The 23998-nt window shown below is 39.8% G+C and overlaps 1 protein-coding gene across 1 annotated transcript; it reads left to right on the top strand.

The window, feature by feature from the left end:
- Positions 1 to 273: 273 nt before the first annotated feature.
- On the top strand, positions 274 to 22015 carry LOC127456742 (cytochrome P450 2J4). Its single transcript, XM_051725290.1, has 9 exons — positions 274 to 559; positions 953 to 1115; positions 8076 to 8228; positions 8354 to 8514; positions 8833 to 9009; positions 9491 to 9632; positions 9749 to 9936; positions 21008 to 21149; positions 21773 to 22015. The coding sequence occupies exons 1-9, from the start codon at positions 368 to 370 to the stop codon at positions 21946 to 21948; spliced, it is 1494 nt and encodes a 497-aa protein (XP_051581250.1). The 5' UTR covers positions 274 to 367; the 3' UTR covers positions 21949 to 22015.
- The last annotated feature ends 1983 nt before the right edge of the window (positions 22016 to 23998 follow it).

The following is a 23998-nucleotide window of genomic DNA, read 5'->3' as shown; positions in this document are numbered from 1 at the left end:
TTGCAAAGGTCAACTTCTGTTAAAAATGAACTTGCAAGGCATACACTCATAAGATGCACCTCGTTGCTCATCTTGCTCACGGTGCAGAGAACTACCCCATCTGAGGAAGACTTCTCATAAAATTTTAAAATAATTCTCAATTATTAAGCCAACATACAATACATATCTGGAACTCATAAGAGCTCCCACACAACAGTTGTGCTCAATCCATCAAGATCTTACATATCTCTTGAGTGCACTTTGTTCAAAACATTATAGCTAGTGAGCCAACTGTGAGGGGAGTGGCAGGCTAATCCGGCAGACAGAGACTGTCTGTTCATCATACGACACATTCTGCAAAACACTTTCCTTCTCTCCTTTTTCAGCCATGGCGTTAACTGCAATTCTCGAGATTGTTGATCTAAAAGGAGTATTACTCTTTGTGATTGCCTTTCTCTTGGTGGCAGACTTCCTGAAGAACAGAAACCCATCGAATTATCCACCAAGCCCTTTCTCTCTTCCACTCGTAGGAAACATTTTTCACATGCATTCCAAAGAGCCACATATATATCTGACAAAGGTAAGCAAATGTCATTGGAACTTATGAACTGACAGCATGAGAAAAGATTAATTTAAATAGAACAAAATGACAGAATGAGTTTACTTATAAGATTTACACTTCACATTATGTACCTTTGACCTTATGATTTCAGTTTAAAATATATAAATAAGCATTAATTAATTTGATCAGAAATAGCTTTTGTATTTATATAAATATCAAACTATGTAAACAAGCCACAGAATCATAACAAATGTCAAATAAGCTCTATAAATGTATAATTGCTCACGCTTGCATAGCTAACCATTTTGCTGACAAAAAACATTCTTGACCCAAGTGATTGCATTAGCTCCAGTCATATATGCCTGAACCTACTGAAACTGTGTTTGTGCAACTCCTTTTTTTTACTCACAGCTTGGTCATGCTTACAACAATATCTTCAGTCTGCGTCTAGGAAGCGACAAAATGGTTATTATAACTGGTTATAAAATGGTGAAGGAGACCCTGGTGACTCAAGCTGAAAACTTTGTGGATCGGCCCTACAGTTCATTGAAAGAGCGAGCCTATTCAGGCAATGGTAAATCAAATAGTGATGACCTACAGTGTAACAAAATTGCAGCAAAATGCATTATTTGAGTACTTAAAGACCCCATGAAATCACTAGACAACAGGGGCATCAGTTACATATGGCAGGGTATGGCAGCTTCCAACATTATTCCATAAATGCTGTCGACTGAGCTTAACTTCTACTGAACCTGGAATATTCCTTAAAGGGGTCATGACATACTGTTTTTTTATACTTTTATTGTCTTCCCTGAGGTCCACTGATAATGTCAGTAAAGCTTTTTTGCACCAAAATAGTCATAATTTTGTAATATATGATCATTTCCCACCCTGTCTCTTGCCTCTGTCTGAAATGTTTGACCTAAGCGCCTCCTTTAAACTTCAAGGTAAACGCCCACTGTTATGATTTGGCTAACATCGTGCAGCCCCTCGAGCACAGCCATATTTGAAAACTCATTCGGAAGAGAATGAACAAGCTCCACAACATTATAAAACTAAATTTCAGGGTTTACACATAATGCACATCCAACACACAGAGTTTCATTAACAAAGTTTGGGAGGAGCAAGTTCATTTAATCCGACCAATCACACTGTCAGAGCAAGCGTATATAAACAGCTGCTTAACTCTAAGTGATTTCGAACCTTCCAGCATTTGGCCCTGCCCATTTGCCCACCAGCAGACCGATGCAAGAGACTCGGATCGTAGGATGCTACTTAGGGATAGGCGATCCCACTTATTTTCTTTTCGATCCGATACCAATAATTTCAAGTCCAATATCGTCGATACCAATACCAGTACGATACTTCTATAAAAAATAAATTGCGATTTCTTGGGATGTAATGGGTAATTTAAAATATTATTTTTAGTCATAATTCGGCATCATTATTTATTTATATATTTTTTTACATTTGTGAACCTAAACAGAAAATTATTAGACTTCTCTTTTGTTTACCCTCTTAACCATGATTTCACTGTAGTGAGAATGTAACTATAGTTTAACCATGGTATTTAGTTAAACCATAGTTACCACACGATTAACCATGGTTACTAACACTACTACAATATTACTGTAGAAAAGCATGGTTTCAGCACCAAAACAAAAAACAAAAAAATAAAAACATGGTTACTACAATATTACTTTAGTAAAACCATGGTTAACTATTTTATTTAATTATTTATTAACAACAGTTACCCACAAACCCATTATAAGAAATGTCACCTTTAGATGTATTGTTATTTTAGTGTGAATTTACTCCAGAAGCTTCTCTGATTTTCTTTCCTTACCTCTACTAGGCACTGATCCCTCTTGTTTGAACGAGCCTTGTGACGGTCTTTCAGCATGCATGTTAAGATGAGCGGAAGAAGAAATAGTTCCCACCCCGCACAAGTATTTGCTAATATGGTCTAATCCTTTTTATTTCACTTTGAAGCTTAAGATTATTGTTCATGTTCATGGTAATCGAATGATTATATCCCAAGTTAAAATTTTTTTTTAGAATCGATATGTTTGTGTGAGGATCTATATTTTTTATACAACATCAGTATCGGAAGTATTCAGTGCTAAATACATGTGAAACAGCTCCCTACAACTGTTCACGTTCTCTTATCTAAACTTTCCACCTGGAGCGGTCCGTTGCGTGAAGCTGCTTCCGCATGCTGACCACTTCGGCACTGTATACATGTGAAACAGCTCCCTACGACTGTTCATATGTTCTCTTATCTAAACTTTCCACCCGGAGCGGTCCGTCGTGTGACCCTGCCTCCGTGAACGGGCGCTACTCCGGCTTCTTGCCACTTGAGCTCTATTACAGCTTTAATTGAAAGTGAGGGAAACAAAAGATTCTAAACAAAAGAACTATTTAACGTGCCCTTCCAGTGGACTTGGAACTAATTTAATTACGATTTCCGAGCACATGTATGACCCAGCAAAGTTGAAAGTTCAATTGGGAAACTTGGAATTCATGATGATAACCGAGATGGCGAGAGTCCTGAACTTTCAACATGGTGGAGGGGAGTACGGTTTCTGTACTGAATGACAGGTTTTGTTAATTTTTCTAAATGCAGCTAATTGTTAACGCTTGCCGTTTTGGTCATATGAATTTATGTATAATGCGCATTTATGCCCTTCTATAAACTTCTACTATTCTCTAGACTATAACATGATTTTCTCTCCTCCTGCCAAGGACAAATGTTTCATGCAGGTAAAACCAATCCATCATTTAAATTTTACAGACAAGTCTCCTCAACCTTTGACCGAATCACTGGATTACAAACTCTTAACAAACTCGACCACAGAACCTTATTGCTGCATGACTTTAAAAGTGTTCAACAATCTGTCATAACCTTGCGCTCCACCCAAATTTAAAGCAATGACGCCGGATGATTCAGCTTTGCATTTTGCTTCATACTCACAATATTTCAGTTTTTCTGTAGGATTTGTTACAGGTTATCAATACAAATAAGTCGTTTTATTCACCACACTACTGCAAATGGCACCCATATAGTGCCTATTAAATACAATTCTCAGGCAAAAACTCCAAATTATTTGTACGTCCTCGTCAAAATGAGACGAGTCACCCTGTGCCAATAATACAGAGTTAATGGAATTACTCACATTACATTGGAAAACAATCTACAAAGTTCCAAACATACGCTTAAGTTAAATAAATATCAGACTATGGTATTCATCTTGGTACTTAGTTTCAGGTGCCTTCTAATTTCATGACAAACCACAACTTTAAATGAAGTTGAACGCATGCACTTGCAAGCATGTATCCTTGCATTGCATCACATATGTCCCAGACATTTAATCCAGTAAACAATTACGTTTAAGGCATCCGCAGACGCTACGTTTACCATATACATGAAATTCCTCAGAAGTTCATCTTCCTAGAAGTGCTTTTACAGGGGATCCCCTTTTACAATCCTGGCTCAACTATTAGTCTGTTACCCCAATCGCCAGCGGCATTTAATGCTAGGCATTTCTGCAAATGCATGTTTTACATATTACCGTTTACATTATCTGTAAATGTTATAATATCCATAAACCCATCTCTCAAGGAAGCATCAAGTAGCGGTAGCCCTGCTTCCAATGTTTCCAACAATGTACACCCACTATCAGAGTGCTGGTCTAAGCTGTTATCTCAGCAGAACACAGATGCCTTCCCAACCTCGAGCCCCAGCTAACCGCAATGATTAGCTATGGACCAATGTGATCTATGTCTGACTGCTTCATGTTCCTTCGGCAACATTCACTAATGGCTAATACCAACCCACCGCAGCCTCAGCATTTTACCATGCTTCCACCGAAGCCTCTTTCATCCATGCCTCACAGCTGCTGTAACGAGCCTCAACTTTGCAACTGCAAGTCCCTTTCTCCTCTAACTCATTCGCACCACCCCAGTACCTCACCGCAAACCCTCTCCTCGGGCAGTGCACTCAAACTTAGCGACACTGCAACTGTGGCGCCCCTGCTATTGGCTCAATACATCCCTAAGCAGCACAAATGTGCTGTCCAGGTGCCACAACTGCGGCATCTTTCGGGCCGTGTGACTAAACCTCCCACTACAATGCAAAACAGCACAAATGCACCATTCACGTGCCACAACCATGGCATGTCTTACAGGCTATGTGTCTAAGCATCCACGGCTCAGTAACCCATATTATACTACTGATACCAAATAAACAATTACCCACCTAGTGACTGACAACAAATGGGCTGTTTTAGGTCTTCCTTAAACAGTTTACTATAAGCCTGTATCTCTGCATCAAACAATTTCATTCGAATATAGCCTGCCATATGCCCTCCCGTCGAATGCCATGCTTGACGATTCAGCCCATTCACATCACAGAGTTCTCGTTTATATGCAGTGCAAACTTTTCACACAAAAACAAAGGCTCTTCCTATTAAATGCTGCATGGTCTTGTGCTCGAGGATTCAGCCCGTTCATTTTGCATAGGGAGTATTTTTAAATGCAGCATATAGCACTTTCACAAGAATAAGCATCCTACCGTTGAATGCTGTGCAGGCCCATGCCTGCAGATTCAGCTGCTCGCAGCACTGAGCGAGCTCAGTAAAATACAGCATAAACCATTCTCACATTAATCGTACGCTCTCCCATTGAACACAGTGCGGTCCTGCGCTCAAGGATTCAGCCCGTTCGTATTGCAAAAAGGGAGAGGGCTTTTTAAAGCAACTTTATGCACTTCATTAGAATGCAGCACGGGATATCCCATTTGAATGCAGCGAGAGCCACCACATCCAGGCTCTCCCGTTCAAACGCATTGCGACTCTCCCTTTCAAAAGCAGCACAGGCTCTCCGTTCGAATTGCAGCACGGGCTTTCCCGTTCAAATCGTAGCACGGGCTCTCCCCTTCAAAGAAGTACGGCACTCCCATTTGAATCGCAGCGAGGGCTCTTCCATTCGAACATGAGAGGACCCCCATTTGAATGCAGGCAGGGCTTACCAGTTCGAATCGGTATGCAAACCATATGTCAGTAGGATGCAGGATACGCAACCGAGTAAATCATTTACGCGATTCAGATCAACAAAGAGGACATTCAATTTGCATTTCCAACCTGCCGAATTCCATCCAGCTCTTAAAAAAAACTGCTCAAATCCATCATCTAACCAAACTATACTCAAGCCATTCCTTCCTTATCGGCGCCGCAACCACAGCAGCCCACAAAGGCCTGCCCGCGCACCAAGTACGCTTACTGGGCCGCTGGTCATCCGACACATGTCTTTGCTACATCCGTACCAACCGTCTCCACATCAGAAAGGCATAACAAGCCCTCATCAGCTAATCACGAAATGTTTATAATAGGGGTCAGGGGGAAACTTGCTTCATCCTTGTCAGTTCACTAGGCTGGCCCCACCGTTTGGACGTTGCAAATCAATGTAAAGGCCCGCAGTAAGCACTCAAGGGCTCACCCGTTTGAAGTGCAGCGAGGACTTCCTCGTTTGAATGCAGGCAGGCCTGGGGCGACCCTGCCTGACCACGGGGGTGGCCAGGTGTAACAATCCCTCCAGCGCATAACAGCTCCCGCAAGAGCTCATTTCCATGCGACCGTAACTGCCACTGTCTCTTCAGTGCTTCAGCCTATTTTCAATCTTCATTTTCTACATATCCTGCACCTCCCAGTTTCCTATCCCCTGAGCAGACTCTAGCGTGAGGCTGCCATCGCTAGTTCTATCATCTTTGACACCTCTGCCCATCTCACACAGGGCTAAGCAAGTGCTCCACCCTCCGACCCTCCCTTCCCTATTTTCATTGTTTCAGGCTCGTTTCTTTTAGGGGGAATAAGAGGAATCGTAAAACACCACTTCGTACTACAATGCCCTGTAGCTAACAGTTCACTGTCCCGTTTTCTGGCTTCTTTTTGGGGGGTATTCGAGCTCAGGTCAAGCCTCAAGTCCTTCGCCCAGGACAGTGAGCCAAACACGTTTACACTAACCTCAAATGCAGGATTACATTAACTTGCGAACTACTGAAATGGAGTTTCATTAAAGTTCGGGTGGAGCAAGTTAATTTAATCTGACCAATCACACTGCCAGAGCAAGCTTATATAAACAGCTTCTTAACTCTACGTGTCATCGAGCCTTCCAGCATCCCTCCACCTCCCCATCTCCCCCTTTCTATTTCATCAATAACTAATCTAAGTCCGGAGGGGTATTGGAGCTTGGGTTAAGTCTCGAGCCCTTCACCCAGCAAGCCAAACACATTTACACTATCCTCAATGCAGGATTACATTAATTTGCGAACTACTGAAAATGCATCTGAATATATTAAACTGTTCACTCAAGCACAGCAGCACCATAAACTATCGAACAGTCATGACATTTGAAATATTCATTAATTAAACTGTTTACTTAAGGTTTTGCGATCAGATTCAAGTGTTTTTAACTGCCCCTTCCTTCAATAACAGTTCCTTTGCAAAGCTTGAATCATATTATGACTGGTTCACAAGCAATCCACGCTGATATGAGCCGAAAAAACGCATATAAATAGTCCAAAGCACGATGAAACAAGACGCACACACATACAGTATCATTCTGACCTGCACCGATGCGCAAATCGCCGGAAATTCATCAAAATGGTCAAAGATATCAATCTTGTACATGTTTTCATACACCAACAATTAAAAGCGGCGCGAGAAACATGACAGTGGTCAAAGACATCTGTCTAATGCATGTTTATAGCAAAAATAATTCTAAATAGTCCAGATGGCTCCCCTTTGGTGTTCAGGAATAGTTCTTAGGCCACACTAGGCTTGTCTGTCCTGGTCTCTGTGTTTACATTCTAAGCACCAGTGGGCGGGGCCAAGAGTGTGATGATGTAAAATAGGCGTTGAAGTTGTTGCTGTAGAGGTGGTCATAAATTAATTTACCCCAAGTCGTAGCATAGTCGTGCAAGTAGAGAATGAGGCGTTTTTGCAGCTTGGTTTCAGTAAATGCTTTTATTGCATTGGGGATTAAGTTTTGAGTACTGAAATTTACAGTATGTATTTATAGTAGAATAACAATATAGTATATGTCAAAATATCAAGGAAAATGTTATTCCTCACAACAGGACCTTTATTCTTTTAATAATTCTATAGAGAATTTGATTTGAAAAAATCTGTGTAGTGCAAGATGATTCATCAATATTTTTTGGTCTATTTTGCCAGAAGAGAGAGACTATAAATTGTAAAAGCATTTATCTACTAATGGCTAATTTGGTCAACTTTTAGGTGTACATTAACACATACCATAAAGAGCCACAAAACTCCTAAAATTTTATGTCAATGGAGTCATTAAATTTGAAATCTATAACCTCATGCATGGTCTTTAAAATATTTGGACTGCAATACTTTACAGTCTACAAAACAAAATGTCTTTTCTTTTTTGGAAGGTTACCTATGGCAAGACAGATATTATTTTGCAAGCATTTTTGACAGTACGATGAACTGCTCACTCTTTTCCCCTGCAGCTGGACTCTTCTTCAGCAATGGTCAGATGTGGAAGAAGCAGAGACGGTTTGCTCTGTCCACACTGAGGAACTTTGGCTTGGGAAAGAAAACCATGGAGCAAGCCATCTGTGAAGAGAGCCGCTTCCTGTTAGATGAGATTGGTATTCAGAAAGGTATGAATAAAAATGTATAACATGGTGAGTCAACGTATACATATACCTGTATCAGTATCAATTTAAAGTGCAAAATATTAGGTAAATAACTGATGTCTGACTTATTATGTGTCTGTCCTTCTTAGGAGCTGCTTTTGACCCAACTATCCTGTTCAACAATGCTGTTTCCAATATCATCTGTCAAATGGTTTTTGGCCAGAGATTTGATTATACCGACCACCGCTTCAAGTTAATGCTTAAATACATATCTAAATGCTTTCAATTAGAGGGATCCATATGGGGGCAGGTAAATTATGTGCCAAGCACTATTTCACACACACAAAACTATTTTTTTAGGAGCCTATTGTGTATACAGTTTAATAAAGAACTTTTTATTCTAGAATTATTTTTCTTTCCTATAATTGTCCTAAAACAGTTCTTTATATGACTGTGGCTACACTACTGAAACATTAAAGCAAGGACTAATTGTAGGATAAATAGCCAAGAAGGGAAACCATCTACAACATTACAACTGTCCTTTTGATATATAATCCCAATAATTTTTTGTCATACAGCCATAGTAGGCACATGAGTAAAGAAAAAAAAAACTGTCTGTTTCTCCCAGCTCTACGAAGCATTTCCAGCCATTATGAACCATCTCCCAGGCCGACACAATGACATCTTCAATGCCTATAAATTATTGTGTGCCTTCATGAAAGAGGCTGTGGATAAACACAAGGCAGAATTGGACCCCTCAGAGCCTCGCGACTACATCGACAGCTTCCTAATTGAGATGATGGAGGTATTACAACTTTTAAAGGGAAAGTTCACATAAAAATCTAAATTCTGTCAACATTTACTCATCCTCATATTGTTCCAAACCTGTATGACTTTCTTCTTCAGAACACAAAATGAGATGTAAGACAGAATGACAGCCTCAGTCAACATTCACTTTCACTGAATGGAAAAAGTTTAAATTAAAGTGAAATATGAATGAAACTAACATACTGCATAACATTTCCTTTTGTTTTCCACTGATGAAAGAAAGGCATGCAAGTATGTAGCAACTTAATTCTTTCATAAAGTATGTGACAAAGCATAACATCTTTAATAGCATTTTATCACACGAAGGACACTTACTGTATCCATATTTAACATAAGGATGTGCCACTAAAATGAATACATTTTAAAATGTGCTTCTTTTAGGCTTGTAAAATGACTCATGTGTACATAAACACTTGTGATGGAGTGTCCTAACCTTTACGTGTTCCACCCCTGACCAGAAGCCACATGCCCCAACAGATGGTTTTGATGAGCAGAACCTGGTTGCATGTGCATTAGACCTGTTTCTGGCTGGTACAGAAACTACATCAACTTCATTGTCCTGGAGTCTCATCTATCTCATTACTAACCCAGAAGTACAGGGTGAAAATACAAATTCTGTGTTCACTTTTTTTTTTTCATTCATTAACATACACACAAACACAATAATAAACACATTATAATTGACACATGAATATATGTTGGTGTTATTTGTGCAGAGAAGGTCCAGGAAGAGATAGACAGAGTGATTGGACAGTTACGGGAACCAAGTATAGCCGACAGGGCCAACATGCCCTACACTGACGCTGTGATCCACGAGATCTTGAGATTAGGAGATATTGTCCCACTGAATGGCTTGCGGGTAGCTGAGAAAGACACTACTCTTGGAGAATGTTTCATCCCAAAGGTGAATGATCTTACTTTTATTTATTTAGGTACATATATGGAACAACATGCTAAAGTCTCACTTCCAAAAAGAATTAGTAGATGCTATTTGCACCCTGGTGCAAATAAAAGTATGCTATTTACACTCCAGTGTAAATAGTGGCAAATATTATTTGCACCCCAACACTGGTACAAATAATAGTGCTATTTGCACCCTTGTGGATGCATATATTCACTGGAAAAAATTTGACATAACAGGTCATCATAATTATTATAAAAAAAATCCAATTGATGTCATCAAATTCCATGAATGTTGTTAACACTTTTAAGCTGTACATATCATATTTGATACATGAGCCTCTACATAATCAACATGATGAATATTTTTCTGAATAACCGTGGAGTTGGCCCAACCCCCTTCTTGAGTAGACCCGCCCCTTTCTGGAGTTACCCCACCCTCTTTTAGAGTTTCCACCCCCATTTAAAGATCGCCGGGCTGCAGCTATACCTACTTGTAATGTCTTAGACGACTACTGCCTCCTGGAGGAAGTTTCCATGCTCTTCTGGAAGTAGAAGCCCTTGTAATATCATTACCAAAATGGCCATCATTGTACTGGTATGAAATCTTTGCTGATTTTTATAAAGTAATAATAATGTTTATATTGTTACTGATATTTCAAATTGATTATTTGCTGAATTGAAGCAGCTTGTACTTGGTTAAAATTTTGTACATTATTTTATAGAATAATCATGTTGAAATGTACTAAATAGGATACGAAAGACTTTTGAGGTACAACTCATCATTAAATTCCATTCATACCTATCACAATGATAAGCACAGAGCTTTTAAAATATTGACATATAATTTTTACAAGATAAATTTAAGTGGGAATTGAAATGTATATGTATTTTTTTGTATGCAGCCTGCTCTGTCGTTATGAAGATCTCATTGTTTTCCATTACAAGCTATTTTGATGTTATCTTATGCCGAGTTTACACTACACGATTTCAGGCCCGATTTTCACTCGCGACAGTTTTGTGGAGATCGCTGACAAAAGCCCGAAATCATAGGCAAATCAGAGCTCGCTCCCGCGAGTGATGAACACAATGTATGAATTATCAAAGACGCGATATGAGAGAAGCGCCGATGCGTCGCCAATGTCAGCAAGATATCTAGCATTTTAAATATCTGGACCTGTCTGCGCTTCCAAATCACGCAATGAGAAATGTGTTTTGACTGAATACAACTGCAGCGTTGACCTACAGCCAATGAGAGAGCAAGAAACGGGGCACGGGAAGTTTCAGTGGGTCCTGATGTACCTGCAACAGAACATCAACTAGCATGGCTGCAGTATCAAGACAATCCATGCTGCCCGCATCTCCCCAACCATTCCCTCCTCCATAGTCTTTTCTTCTTCTTTTTTGACTTTTCACTGTAAATCAGTGCACAAAGTGTATCGCAAACTTCTTGCAGTCCACCATTTTCAAAACCCCGCCCGGACAAGCACGAGAGTGCCTACTTGCACATGATCTTGTGTAATTCTCCAGTCAGGCAGAGTCCAGGCAGAGTCATCAGGGATTCGTCAATAGTGAAATGTTTTTTAATGTGTTCACCCCCGTCGCTGATTCCTCATGTAATTTGAAATCCCTACGACTTCCATGACAAGACAGACAGTTATGTAATATGAACGGTACCACAGTCCGACATCTTTGAAAGTCGTGTAGTGTGTAGGAGGCATTACTATAACCTCCTAAGACCCAGCAAAAAAGGTTTTATAATTCTCTCTTCTTTTATTTTTCTGAAATGTCAATTTAATGTTTGGTGCATGAAAAAAATTATTCGTATATGATTTGATGGGCTAAATTGTAATGTCATATATTTCTATAAACTAAGGAGAGGAAGTTGTCACTCATGACCAAACATTCAATCATTTGGTATCTCTAAGATAACCCAAGATTTACTACTGTGGCATATTTGGGCTAAGAGAAATTGTATTAACTTGGGAGAAAAATTACTGCTAAAGCCTTAAGTAACAAATATGTTACAAAAAATATGTATATACAGTTGAAGTTAGAAGTTTACATACACTCATTTTTTAACCACTCCACAGATTTAATATTAGCAAACTATAGTTTTGGCAAGTTGTTTAGGACATCTATTTTGTGCAAGACAGGAGTCATTTTTACAACAATTGTTTAAAGACAGATTGTTTCACTTTTAATTTACTATATCACAATTCCAGTGGGTCAGAAGTTTACATGCACTAAGTTAACTGTGCCTTTATGCAGCTTGGGAAATTCCAGAAAATGATGTCAAGCCTTTAGACAATTAGACAATTAGCTTCTGATAGGAGGTGTACTGAATTGGAGGTTTACCTGTGTATGTATTTTAAGGCCTACCTACAAACTCAGTGCATCTATGCTTGATGTCATGGAAAATCAAAATAAAAAAACAACTGTGGACCTCCACAAGTCTGGTTCATCCTTGGGAGCAATTTCCAAATACCTGAAGGTAACATGTTCATCTGTACAAACAATAGTACGCAAGTATAAACACCATGGGTCCACGCAGCTCAGGAAGGAGACGCATTCTGTCTCCTAGAGATTAAAGTAGTTTGGTGCGAAAAGTGCAAATCAGTCCCAGAACAACAGCAAAGGATCTCAAATCAAATCAAATCAAATCACTTTATTGTCACACAGCCATATACACAAGTGCAATGGTGTGTGAAATTCTTGGGTGCAGTTCCGATCAACATAGCAGTCGTGACAGTGATGAGACATATACCAATTTACAATAACATCAAATTAACACAACACAATTTAAACATCTGTTATACATAATTACACAACTTAAAACATCAAATTAACACAACACAATTTAAACATCTGTTATACACAATTACACTCAACAATATACAAATAATAACATACACTGTACAGTATACAATATGCTGTTTTTGTTTTTTTTTTTTTTTTTTTGTTTTTTACTATATAGATACTATACAGATACACATTATTCAATAAAAATTAAAATATATATGAAAAAAGTATATATATAGAATGTACTGTATTGACATTCAGGCTGTCGGTTGATAGTCAGTTGTTAAGAGAGACATAATATAATGACAGTAATATAATTTATGACAGTCCGGTGTGAGATAAAAGAGTAATAAAGTGCAGGGCTGATGTATTTTGATCGTGGGAGATCAAGAGTTCAGAAGTCTGATTGCTTGGGGGAAGAAGCTATCATGGAGTCGGCTGGTGCGGGTCCTGATGCTGCGATACCGCCTGCCTGATGGTAGCAGTGAGAGTAGCCCATGGCTCGGGTGGCTGGAGTCTCTGATGATCCTCCGAGCTTTTTTCACACACCGCCTTGTATATATTTCCTGGAGGGAGGGAAGCTCACCTCCGATGATGTGTTTGGCAGTTCGCACCACCCTTTGCAGTGCTTTGCGGTTGTGGGCAGTGCTATTGCCGTACCAGGCGGAGATGCAGCCAGTCAGGATGCTCTCCACAGTGCAGGTGTAGAACCGTGTGAGGATGTGGCGGTTCATTCCAAACTTCCTCAGCCGTCTCAGGAAGAAAAGGCGCTGATGAGCCTTCTTCACAACGACTTCAGTGTGGACGGACCATGTGAGTTCCTCAGTGATGTGGACACCCAGGAACTTGAAGCTGCTGACTCTCTCCACTGGTGCTCCATTGATGGTGATTGGACTGTGTTCTCTGTCTTTTCTCCTGAAGTCCACCACAAGCTCCTTTGTCTTACTGACGTTGAGGGAGAGGTTGTGCTCCTGACACCAGTGTGTCAGAGTGTGCACCTCCTCTCTGTAGGCTGTTTCATCATTGTCAGTGATCAGACCTACCACCGTCATGTCATCAGCAAACTTAATGATGGCATTGGAGTTATGTGTTGCCACACAGTCATGTGTGTACAGGGAATACAGTAGTGGGCTGAGAACACAGCCCTGTGGGGCTCCAGTGTTGAGGGTCAGTGATGAGGAGATGTTGCTGCCTATTCTAACCACCTGGCGTCTGCTTGACAGGAAGTCCAGGATCCAGCTGCACAGCGAGCTGTTTAAGCCCAGAGCCCGGAGTTTCTCATCTAGCTTGGAGGACACTATGGTGTTGAATGCTGAGCTGTAGTCTACAAACAGCATTCTCACATAAGTGTTCTTTTTTTCCAGGTGGGAGAGAGCAGTGTGTATTGTAGATGCAATGGCATCATCAGTGGAGCGGTTGTTGCGGTAAGCAAACTGCAGCGGGTCAAGATTGAGTGGTAATACAGAGCAGATGTAATCTCTGATTAGTCTCTCAAAACATTTGCTGATGATGGGGGTCAGAGCAACAGGACGCCAGTCATTTAAGCAAGTTATTTTTGATTGTTTTGGAACAGGCACAATGGCGGATGTTTTAAAGCATGTGGGGACTACAGACAAAGAGAGGGAAAGGTTGAAAATGTCCGTAAAAACACCAGCCAGCTGGTTCGCGCACGCTCTGATGACGCGGCCCGGAATGCCGTCTGGGCCCGCGGCTTTGCGGATATTCACCCGTCGGAAGGATCGGGTTACATCCGCTACAGAGACGGAGAGTGAACTAACCTCTGTAGCTTCGGCCGCGAGAGCTCTCTCCGCGAGGGCGGTGTTATTTCCCTCGAAACGAGCATAAAAAGTATTTAGCTCATCCGGTAGAGAGGCAGCGGTGTTCATGGCGGAGTTTTTATTCCCTTTAAAGTCCGTGATGATGTTAATTCCCTGCCACATGCTTCTAGAGTTGGTGGTGTTAAACTGTCCCTCAATCTTACTCCTGTACTGGCGTTTTGCTGTTTTGATAGTTTTTCGGAGGGCATAACTGGCTTGTTTATGCTCCTCCGCGTTCCCGGAATTAAAAGCGGAGGTCCGCACATTAAGTGCCGCGCGAACATCGCTGTTGATCCACGGCTTCTGATTCGGATAGATTCGCACAGTTCTGGTCGGAATCACTTCCTCTACACACGTTCTGATGAAGCACATTACGCTATCAGCGTAAAGCTCGATGTCGTCATCAGAGGCGGACCGGAACATCTCCCAGTCCGTGTGATCAAAACAGTCTTGTAGCGTAGAGTCTGATTGGTCCGACCAGCACTGGATCGTTCTGAGGGTGGGTGCTTCCTGTTTCAGTTTCTGCCTGTAAGCGTGCAGAAGCAGAATGGAAGAGTGGTCCGATTTGCCAAATGGTGGGCGGGGGAGGGATTTGTAGCCATCCCGGAACGGAGAGTAGCAATGGTCCAAAACCCGGTCCCCTCGTGTGTTGAAACTAATGTGCTGGTGATATTTTGGTGCGACTGATTTTAAACTGGCTTTATTAAAGTCCCCGGTCACAATGAACGCGGCCTCAGGGTGCGCGGTTTCCTGCTCACTTATACTCCCATACAGTTCCTTGAGTGCCCGGTCTGTGTCGGCTTGTGGGGGAATGTACACAGCTGTGATAATGACCGCTGTGAATTCCCTCGGTAGCCAGAATGGTCGACACAGAAGCATAAGAAATTCCAGATCAGGAGAACAGAAAGACTTGATGGAATGTACGTTCCTCTGATCACACCAGGATTTGTTGATCATAAAACATACACCACCTCCTCTAGTTTTACCTGAGAGGTCTTTCGCTCTGTCCGCTCGGAGCATGGAGAACCCCGTGGGTTCAATGGCTGAGTCTGGAATCTCCGCAGACATCCAAGTTTCCGTAAGGCAGATAATGCAGCAGTCCCTCGTCTCTCGTTGGAAAGAGATCCGCGCTTTCAGCTCGCAGAGCTTGTTATCCAGAGACTGAACATTTGCCAGTAGAATAGTGGGTAGCGGGGGTCGATTTGCGCGGCGTCTTACTCTGATGAGAACGCCGGCTCTGTTTCCCCTTTTCCTCCTGCGTTTCCGCGGCCGTGCTGCCCAGACAAAGGGCTCCGCTTGCATGTTTGTAAACAGCGGGTCGGCATTGAGGAATGTGAAGTCCGGTTTACGGTGTGAGATCGCTGAGCCAATGTCCAAAAGTGTTTGTCTGTCGTAGACAATAAGGCAGACAACATCCAAGACAAAAAACATAAGAATTGTAAACAAAACAAACAAACCATTGCTATGTTGTGTCGGAGCTCGCAACGCAGCAGCCATACTCGCCGCCATCTTGTGAAGATGCTGGTGGAAACAGGTAGACAAGTATCTATATCCACAGTAAAATGAGTCTTATATCGACATAACCTGAAAAGCTGCTCAGCAAGGAAAAAGCCAATGCTCCAAAACTGCCATAAAAAAGTCAGACTACAGTTTGCAAGTGCACATGGGGACAAAGATCTTACTTTTTGGAGAAATGTCCTCTGGTCTGATGAAACAAAAATGTATCTGTATGGCCATAATGTCCATTGTTATGTTTGGAGGAAAAAGGGTGAGGTTTGCAAGCAGAAGAACAACATCCCAACCATGAAGCATGGGGGTGGCAGCATCATGTTGTACGGGTGCTTTGCTGCAGGAGGGACTGGTGCACTTCACAAAATAGATGGCATCGTGAGGAAGGAAAATTATGTGGATATATTGAAGCAACATCTCAAGACATCAGCCAGGAAGTTAAAGCTCGGTCGCAAACGGGTCTTCCAAATGGACAATGACCCCAAGCATACCTCCAAAGTTGTGGCAAAATAGCTTAAGGACAACAAAGTCAAGGTACTGGAGTGGCCATCACAAAGCCCTGAACTCAGTCCAATAGAAAATTTGTGTGCAGAACTGAAAAAGCGTGTGCGAGCAAGGAGGCCTACACCAGTTCTGACCGGAGGAATGGGATAAAATTCCAGCAACTTATTGTGAGAAGCTTGTAGAAGGCTGCTCAAAACAATTGACCTAAGTTAAACAAAATAAAGGCAATACTACCAAATACACTGGGAATGTGAAAAAGCTGAAATAAATAATTCTCTCTACTATTATTCTGATTTTTCACATTATTCTCAAATAAAGTAGTGATCCTAACTGACCTAAGACAGGGAATGTTTTCTATGATTTAATGTCAGGAATTGTGAAAAATTGAGTTTAAATGTATTTGGCTAAGGTGTATGTAAACTTCTGACTTCAACCGTGTGTGTGTGTGTATATATATATAGAGAGAGAGAGAGAGAGAGAGAGAGAGAGAGAGAGTGACCCTTTGCCTAGAATTTGCAGGCATGTACTCTTGGCATTTTCTCAACCAACGTCTTGAAGTATCACCCTGGGATGCTTTTAAAAAGTTTTTTTTTTTTTTTTTTAGTTTTGTAATGAAATACAGTAAATGAATATGTTGGCACAATTATATTTTTGTTTACAAAACTAATTTCATACATTTAAGCATACACCTTCAGATCAAAAGATTTTTAAAATCATGAGAAACATTTCAGTCAAGTGACCCCAAACTTTTGAACAGCATATACTGTATATATATATATATATATATATACAGGGTTGGGAGGGTTACTTTTGAAATGTATTCCACTACAGATTACAGAATACATTCTGTAAAATGTAATTTGTACATATTCCATTAGATTACTCAAGGTCAGTAACGTATTCTAAATACTTTGGATTACTTCTTCAGCACTGGTAGATTTTTTCACTTGTTTTGACTATAAAAACTCTGCCAGTACAGTAAGACAAAATACATGTTAAAAATACATTCTCTGAAAAACCTAAATATCTTATGCAATGTTGTTTCTAAAACAAGATAAATCAAATTGATCTTGTTTTAAGGATTTTTAGATATTTTTACAGGTAAACAATACAAAAATTATTATCAAGAATATGATTTTAATAGAAAAAAAAAATTATGATCCAACGTGAATTTTCTTGATAAAAAAATATGATTGTACCTGGTAACATGTACATGTAAAATGGCTAGAAATAGCATTTTAGCTTAGCGTAAAGCTGACAATTTACACAAGATTTATTTCTATTCCTTCTGATACAAACTTACTGCAAACTTACTTCTCTGTCTGCTTGTATGAATGTAACACATCATAAGAAAGTGTTTCACCGCTGTTCAAATGCACTTTGGATCGCATCATTTATATGGATAAATGTTTTCCATCTGAAAGGACTAAATATTAAATGAAACAAATGACAATAAAATGCAAAGTAATCTCTTCAGTAATCAAAATACTTTTTGAATGTAACTGTATTATAATTACCAATTATTTAAATTGTAACTGTAGTGGAATACAGTTACTTATATTTTGTATTTTAAATACGTAATCCCGTTACATGTATTTTGTTACTCCCCAACCCTGTGTATATATATATATATATATATATATATATATATATATATATATATATATATATATATATACAGGTGCATCTCAATAAATTAGAATGTCGTGGAAAAGTTCATTTATTTCAGTAATTCAACTCAAATTGTGAAACTTGTGTATTAAATAAATTCAATGCACACAGACTGAAGTAGTTTAAGTCTTTGGTTCTTTTAATTGTGATGATTTTGGCTCACATTTAACAAAAACCCACCAATTCACTATCTCAAAAAATTAGAATATGGTGACATGCCAATCAGCTAATCAACTCAAAACACCTGCAAAGGTTTCCTGAGCCTTCAAAATGGTCTCTCAGTTTGGTTCACTAGGCTACACAATCATGGGGAAGACTGCTGATCTGACAGTTGTCCAGAAGACAATCACTGACACCCTTCACAAGGAGGGTAAGCCACAAACATTCATTGCCAAAGAAGCTGGCTGTTCACAGAGTGCTGTATCCAAGCATGTTAACAGAAAGTTGAGTGGAAGGAAAAAGTGTGGAAGAAAAAGATGCACAACCAACCGAGAGAACCGCAGCCTTATGATTGTCAAGCAAAATCGATTCAAGAGTTTGGGTGAAATTCACAAGGAATGGACTGAGGCTGGGGTCAAGGCATCAAGAGCCACCACACACAGACATGTCAAGGAATTTGGCTACAGTTGTTGTATTCCTCTTGTTAAGCCACTCCTGAACCACAGACAACATCAGAGGCGTCTTACCTGGGCTAAGGAGAAGAAGAACTGGACTGTTGCCCAGTGTTCCAAAGTCCTCTTTTCAGATGAGAGCAAGTTTTGTATTTCATTTGGAAACCAAGAAGGGTGGAGAAGCTCATAGCCCAAGTTGCTTGAAGTCCAGTGTTAAGTTTCCACAGTCTGTGATGATTTGGGGTGCAATGTCATCTGCTGGTGTTGGTCCATTGTGTTTTTTGAAAACCAAAGTCACTGCACCCGTTTACCAAGAAATCTTGGAGCACTTCATGCTTCCTTCTGCTGACCAGCTTTTTAAAGATGCTGATTTCATTTTCCAGCAGGATTTGGCACCTGCCCACACTGCCAAAAGCACCAAAAGTTGGTTAAATGACCATGGTGTTGGTGTGCTTGACTGGCCAGCAAACTCACCAGACCTGAACCCCATAGAGAATCTATGGGGTATTGTCAAGAGGAAAATGAGAAACAAGAGACCAAAAAATGCAAATGAGCTGAAGGCCACTGTCAAAGAAACCTGGGCTTCCATACCACCTCGGCAGTCCCACAAACTGATCACCTCCATGCCACGCCGAATTGAGGCAGTAATTAAAGCAAAAGGAGCCCCTACCAAGTATTGAGTACATATACAGTAAATGAACATACTTTCCAGAAGGCCAACAGTTCACTAAAAATGTTTTTTTTTTATTGGTCTTATGATGTATTCTAATTTTTTGAGATAATGAATTGGTGGGTTTTTGTTAAATGTGAGCCAAAATCATCACAATTAAAAGAACTAAAGACTTAAACTACTTCAGTCTGTGTGCATTGAATTTATTTAATACACGAGTTTCACAATTTGAGTTGAATTACTGAAATAAATGAACTTTTCCACGACATTCTAATTTATTGAGATGCACCTGTATATATATATAAACTCAGCAAAAAAGAAACGTCCCTTTTTCAGGACAATGTATTTTAAAGATAATTTTGTAAAAATCCAAATAACTGTACAGATCTTTATTGTAAAGGGTTTAAACAATGTTTTCCATGCTTGTTCAATGGACCATAAACAATTAATGAACATGCACTTGTGGAATGGTCGTTAAGACACTAACAGCTTACAAAACTACAGGTACAGGATGGCAACAACAACTGCCAGAGTTACACCAGGAACGAACAATCCCTCCATCAGTGCTCAGACTGTACGCAATAGGCTGAGAGAGGCTGGACTGAGGGCTTGTAGGCCTGTTGTAAGGCAGGTCCTTACCAGACATCACCGGCAACAATGTCGCCTATGGGCACAAACCCACCTTCGCTGGACCAGACAGGACTGGCAAAAAGTGCTCTTCACTGACGAGTCACGGTTTTGTCTCACCAGGGGTGATGGTCGGAAACGCGTTTATTGTAGAAGGAATGAGCGTTATACCGAGGCCTGTACTCTGGTGTGGGATCGATTTGAAGGTGGAGGGTCCGTCATGGTCTGGGGCGGTGTGTCACAGCATCATCGGACTGAGCTTGTTGTCATTGCAGGCAATCTCAACACTGTGCATTACAGATAAGACATCCTCCTCCCTCATGTGGTACCCTTCCTGCAGGCTCATCCTGACATGACCCTCCAGCATGACAATGCCACCAGCCATACTGCTCATTCTGTGTGTGATTTCCTGCAAGACAGTGTTCTGCCATGGCCAGTGAAGAGCCCGGATCTCAATCCCATTGAGCACGTCTGGGACCTGATGGATCGGAGGGTGAGGGCTAGGGCAGTTCCCCCCAGAAATGTCTGGGAACTTGCAAATGCCTTGGTGGAAGAGTGGGGTAACATCTCACAGCAAGAACTGGCAAATCTGGTGCAGTCCATGAGGAGATGCACTGCAATACTTAATACAGCTGGTGGCCACACCAGATACTGACTGTTACTTTTGTTACTATATATATATATATATATATATATATATTTTTTTTTTTTTTTTTTGTCTGTACTTTCAAAAAATTTGCATTTTCAGACAATTATTTCAAATGACAGACTTTGACTTAAGATTAGTACCTTTTTGCACACATCCTTTACTAACACTTAATGACCGAATAAGACTAACAACTAACTTGTTGTGTTTTCTTATAGGGTACAGCAGTGTTACCCATATTGCACTCTGTTCTGTTTGATGAGAATGAGTGGGAAACACCCAACAAATTCAACCCTGAGCACTTTCTAGATAAAGAGGGCAAGTTTGTAAGGCGGGAGGCATTCATGCCATTTTCGGCAGGTAAAGTGACACCAAAAATATAAAACCAGTTTTTTTTTTTTTTTTTTAATCCTTTAAAGAGCGGGAACTAATTTACTAATTCGACAAAAACAGCACTGCAATGCTGCATACATTTGTGAAACCTCACACTAACTCTGTGCTGTTCCACCCATTTAATCAGTTAGCCCATTATATTGTGCAAACCACTGCACAGTTTGTGCATTTTACTGACTAAATATCCTTAAAGGGGACTTATCATGAGGAATCTAAGGACCTGCTGCTCAGTATACCCATCTGAAGAACCCCAGTGTTAGGAAAGAATGGCTTATGATTACTTTATCAAATCCCTGATCATTTCAGTAACAGTTTATGCTGCACATTTAAAAGCAGATTGTGAACCTGTCACAGTGTAATGCATGCTTTGCAAAGAGGGTGTTATTGGGCAGTTAAACGAAATTATACCCGACAGCAAACCCACAACCTGTCTGTAAGTGCTGTTACTGATTTCACATGTGAAGAGGTCACTGTAGTGTTCACATAGAGGTCTTAAAGGCACAGTAGCAAAAGTTCAACTGCATGATGTGACCCATAATATGAATAAATAACTTTCTCTCTCCCTCTCTCTCTTGCTCTCTATCTCTCAGGAAAAAGGGTGTGTCTTGGGGAGCAGCTTGCCAGAATGGAATTCTTCCTGTTCTTTGTCAGTTTGTTCCGAAAATTCCGCTTCTCAGCAGGAGATGGCGAGAAGCTCAAACTTGATGGTGTGATAGGAGTCACACGAACCCCACACCCCTTTAAGATCCATGCAACGGTACGGTGAACAAACCAAACTCACTAAAGGAATTCTACTATACCAATAAATAATTTCAATAAAATTATAAACTAAATTGTTTCACCTGATATGACATTACATCTCTCGGGAAATAAATCAATGGAAGTTTTCTGTGCTTTTGATAACGGACTGTTCAACAGCCAAACGTTCAGCAGATCTCAATGGATTTCTTGCTTGATTAATGGGGTTCTGACCCAAATGAGAGTGTTCCTACCTATAAAACATAACCTTTGGTTCTAGATCTGCTTAGTCATGTCAGTCTGTGAAAACTAATAGAGCCCCTGGGCATAGTCATAATTACACCAAAAAAGAGAGTGAAGTTCACCACTGAGAAGTAACAAATTCCTACATGTACCTGTTGGTATTTATTGCATCAGATTTGCACCATTTCAGATTGATCATTAAAAATAAGTGTATTCTTCATGTGAAACTGAATGCAAATACCCCAAATATAATAATATAAAATCATTTAATTTCAGATTAATTTGTAATACTCATAATTCCCCACAAACACAGACATGGTAAATAATAAATACAATTAAAAAGAGAAGCCTACTACATAATCACAATTAGCAGTGCCAATGTTAATAACTTTAGGCAAATCACATGCTTCACTTTGTTCATTGATATTCTTGATGCTCATTTGTCCTTACAAGGCTCGATGTGGTATTCAAGAATATCTGAAAACTAGTCTGAAGTTTAAACGTTTAGAGATCTCTGAGGAAACCATTGCAGGGTGTGTCTGTTTTTGCTGACTGGAATACAAAGGTTAAGCAGAGTTTATCTCTGATCTCTGACCTAAAATTAACATTTATCCTAATATGACTTTTTCATCCTGGATTGTATAACCGTGACATGTGTTTTTTTAGTGCCTGTCTAAGATTAATTTGTTTAACTGTAAATATTCAATGGGGAAATAAATGAACATATTGAAAATATGGCTGCTATTATGTAAACAGAATCAGCAGAGTTTATCTCATTGTGCACATGTTGGAAAGTACTTCAGCTTTTACATAACTGAAAGAGCCTGAAGTCCCACACAGTAAACAGCAATTACAAACCTGTTAAATTATTATAAATAAAAAATATAAATGATGAATATATAAATTAATGAATGTATATTATATAATATATCTTAAAGGGATAGTTCACTCAAAAATAAAAATTCTCATCATTTACTCTCATGCCATCCCAGATGTGTATGACTTTTAGATTTTTAGGAAAATATCTCCCCTCTGTAGATCCATGCAATGCAAGTGAATGGTGACCAGAACTTTGAATCTCCAAAAATCACATAAGGCAGCATAAAATTAATCCATAAGACTCCAGTGGTTAAATCCATGTCTTCAGAAGTGATATGATACGTGTGGGTGAGAAACAGATCAATATTTAAGTCATTTTGTACCATAAATCTCCACTTTCACTTTCGCATTCTCCTACTTTTGTTTTTTTGGCAATTCGCATTCATCGTGCATATCGCCACCTACTGGTCAGGGCTGGTCAAAGGAGGAGATTTATAGAAAAAATGACTTAAATATTAAATATCATTCTCACCCACACCTACCATATTGCTTTTTAAGATATGTATTTAACTACTGGAGTCTTATGGATTACTTTTATTCTAGCTTATGTGATTTTTGAAGATTCAAGGTTTTGGTCACCATTCACTTGCATTGTATGGATCTACAGAGCTGAAATATTCTTCAAAAAATCATTGTTTTGTTCAGCAGAAGAAAGTAAGTCATTCACATTTGGGATGGCATGAAACTGAGTTAATTATGAGATAATTTTCATTTTTGGGTAAACTATCCCTTTAATATAATACATGAATTTGGGTCAGTGAAGAAACACTCAAGGTTTTGTCATTTAAAAAAATAAAACTTATCTAACTATTTTACAGAGATCTTTAATATAGAAGAACTCCATAACGTCAAAATATTCTGAACTTTTGTTGCAGCCAGGATGTAGTAGTAGCCATCCAGTGGTAAGTAAAGGCTTTACCATTTCAGCTTGAGAAATAAAACACAAGGCAGCAATA

The sequence above is a fragment of the Myxocyprinus asiaticus genome, chromosome 19, assembly GCF_019703515.2.
Source record: "Myxocyprinus asiaticus isolate MX2 ecotype Aquarium Trade chromosome 19, UBuf_Myxa_2, whole genome shotgun sequence".
NCBI lineage: Eukaryota > Metazoa > Chordata > Actinopteri > Cypriniformes > Catostomidae > Myxocyprinus > Myxocyprinus asiaticus.
Note: the sequence above shows the minus strand (reverse complement) of the source record. Positions and strands in the feature narration are given on the sequence as shown.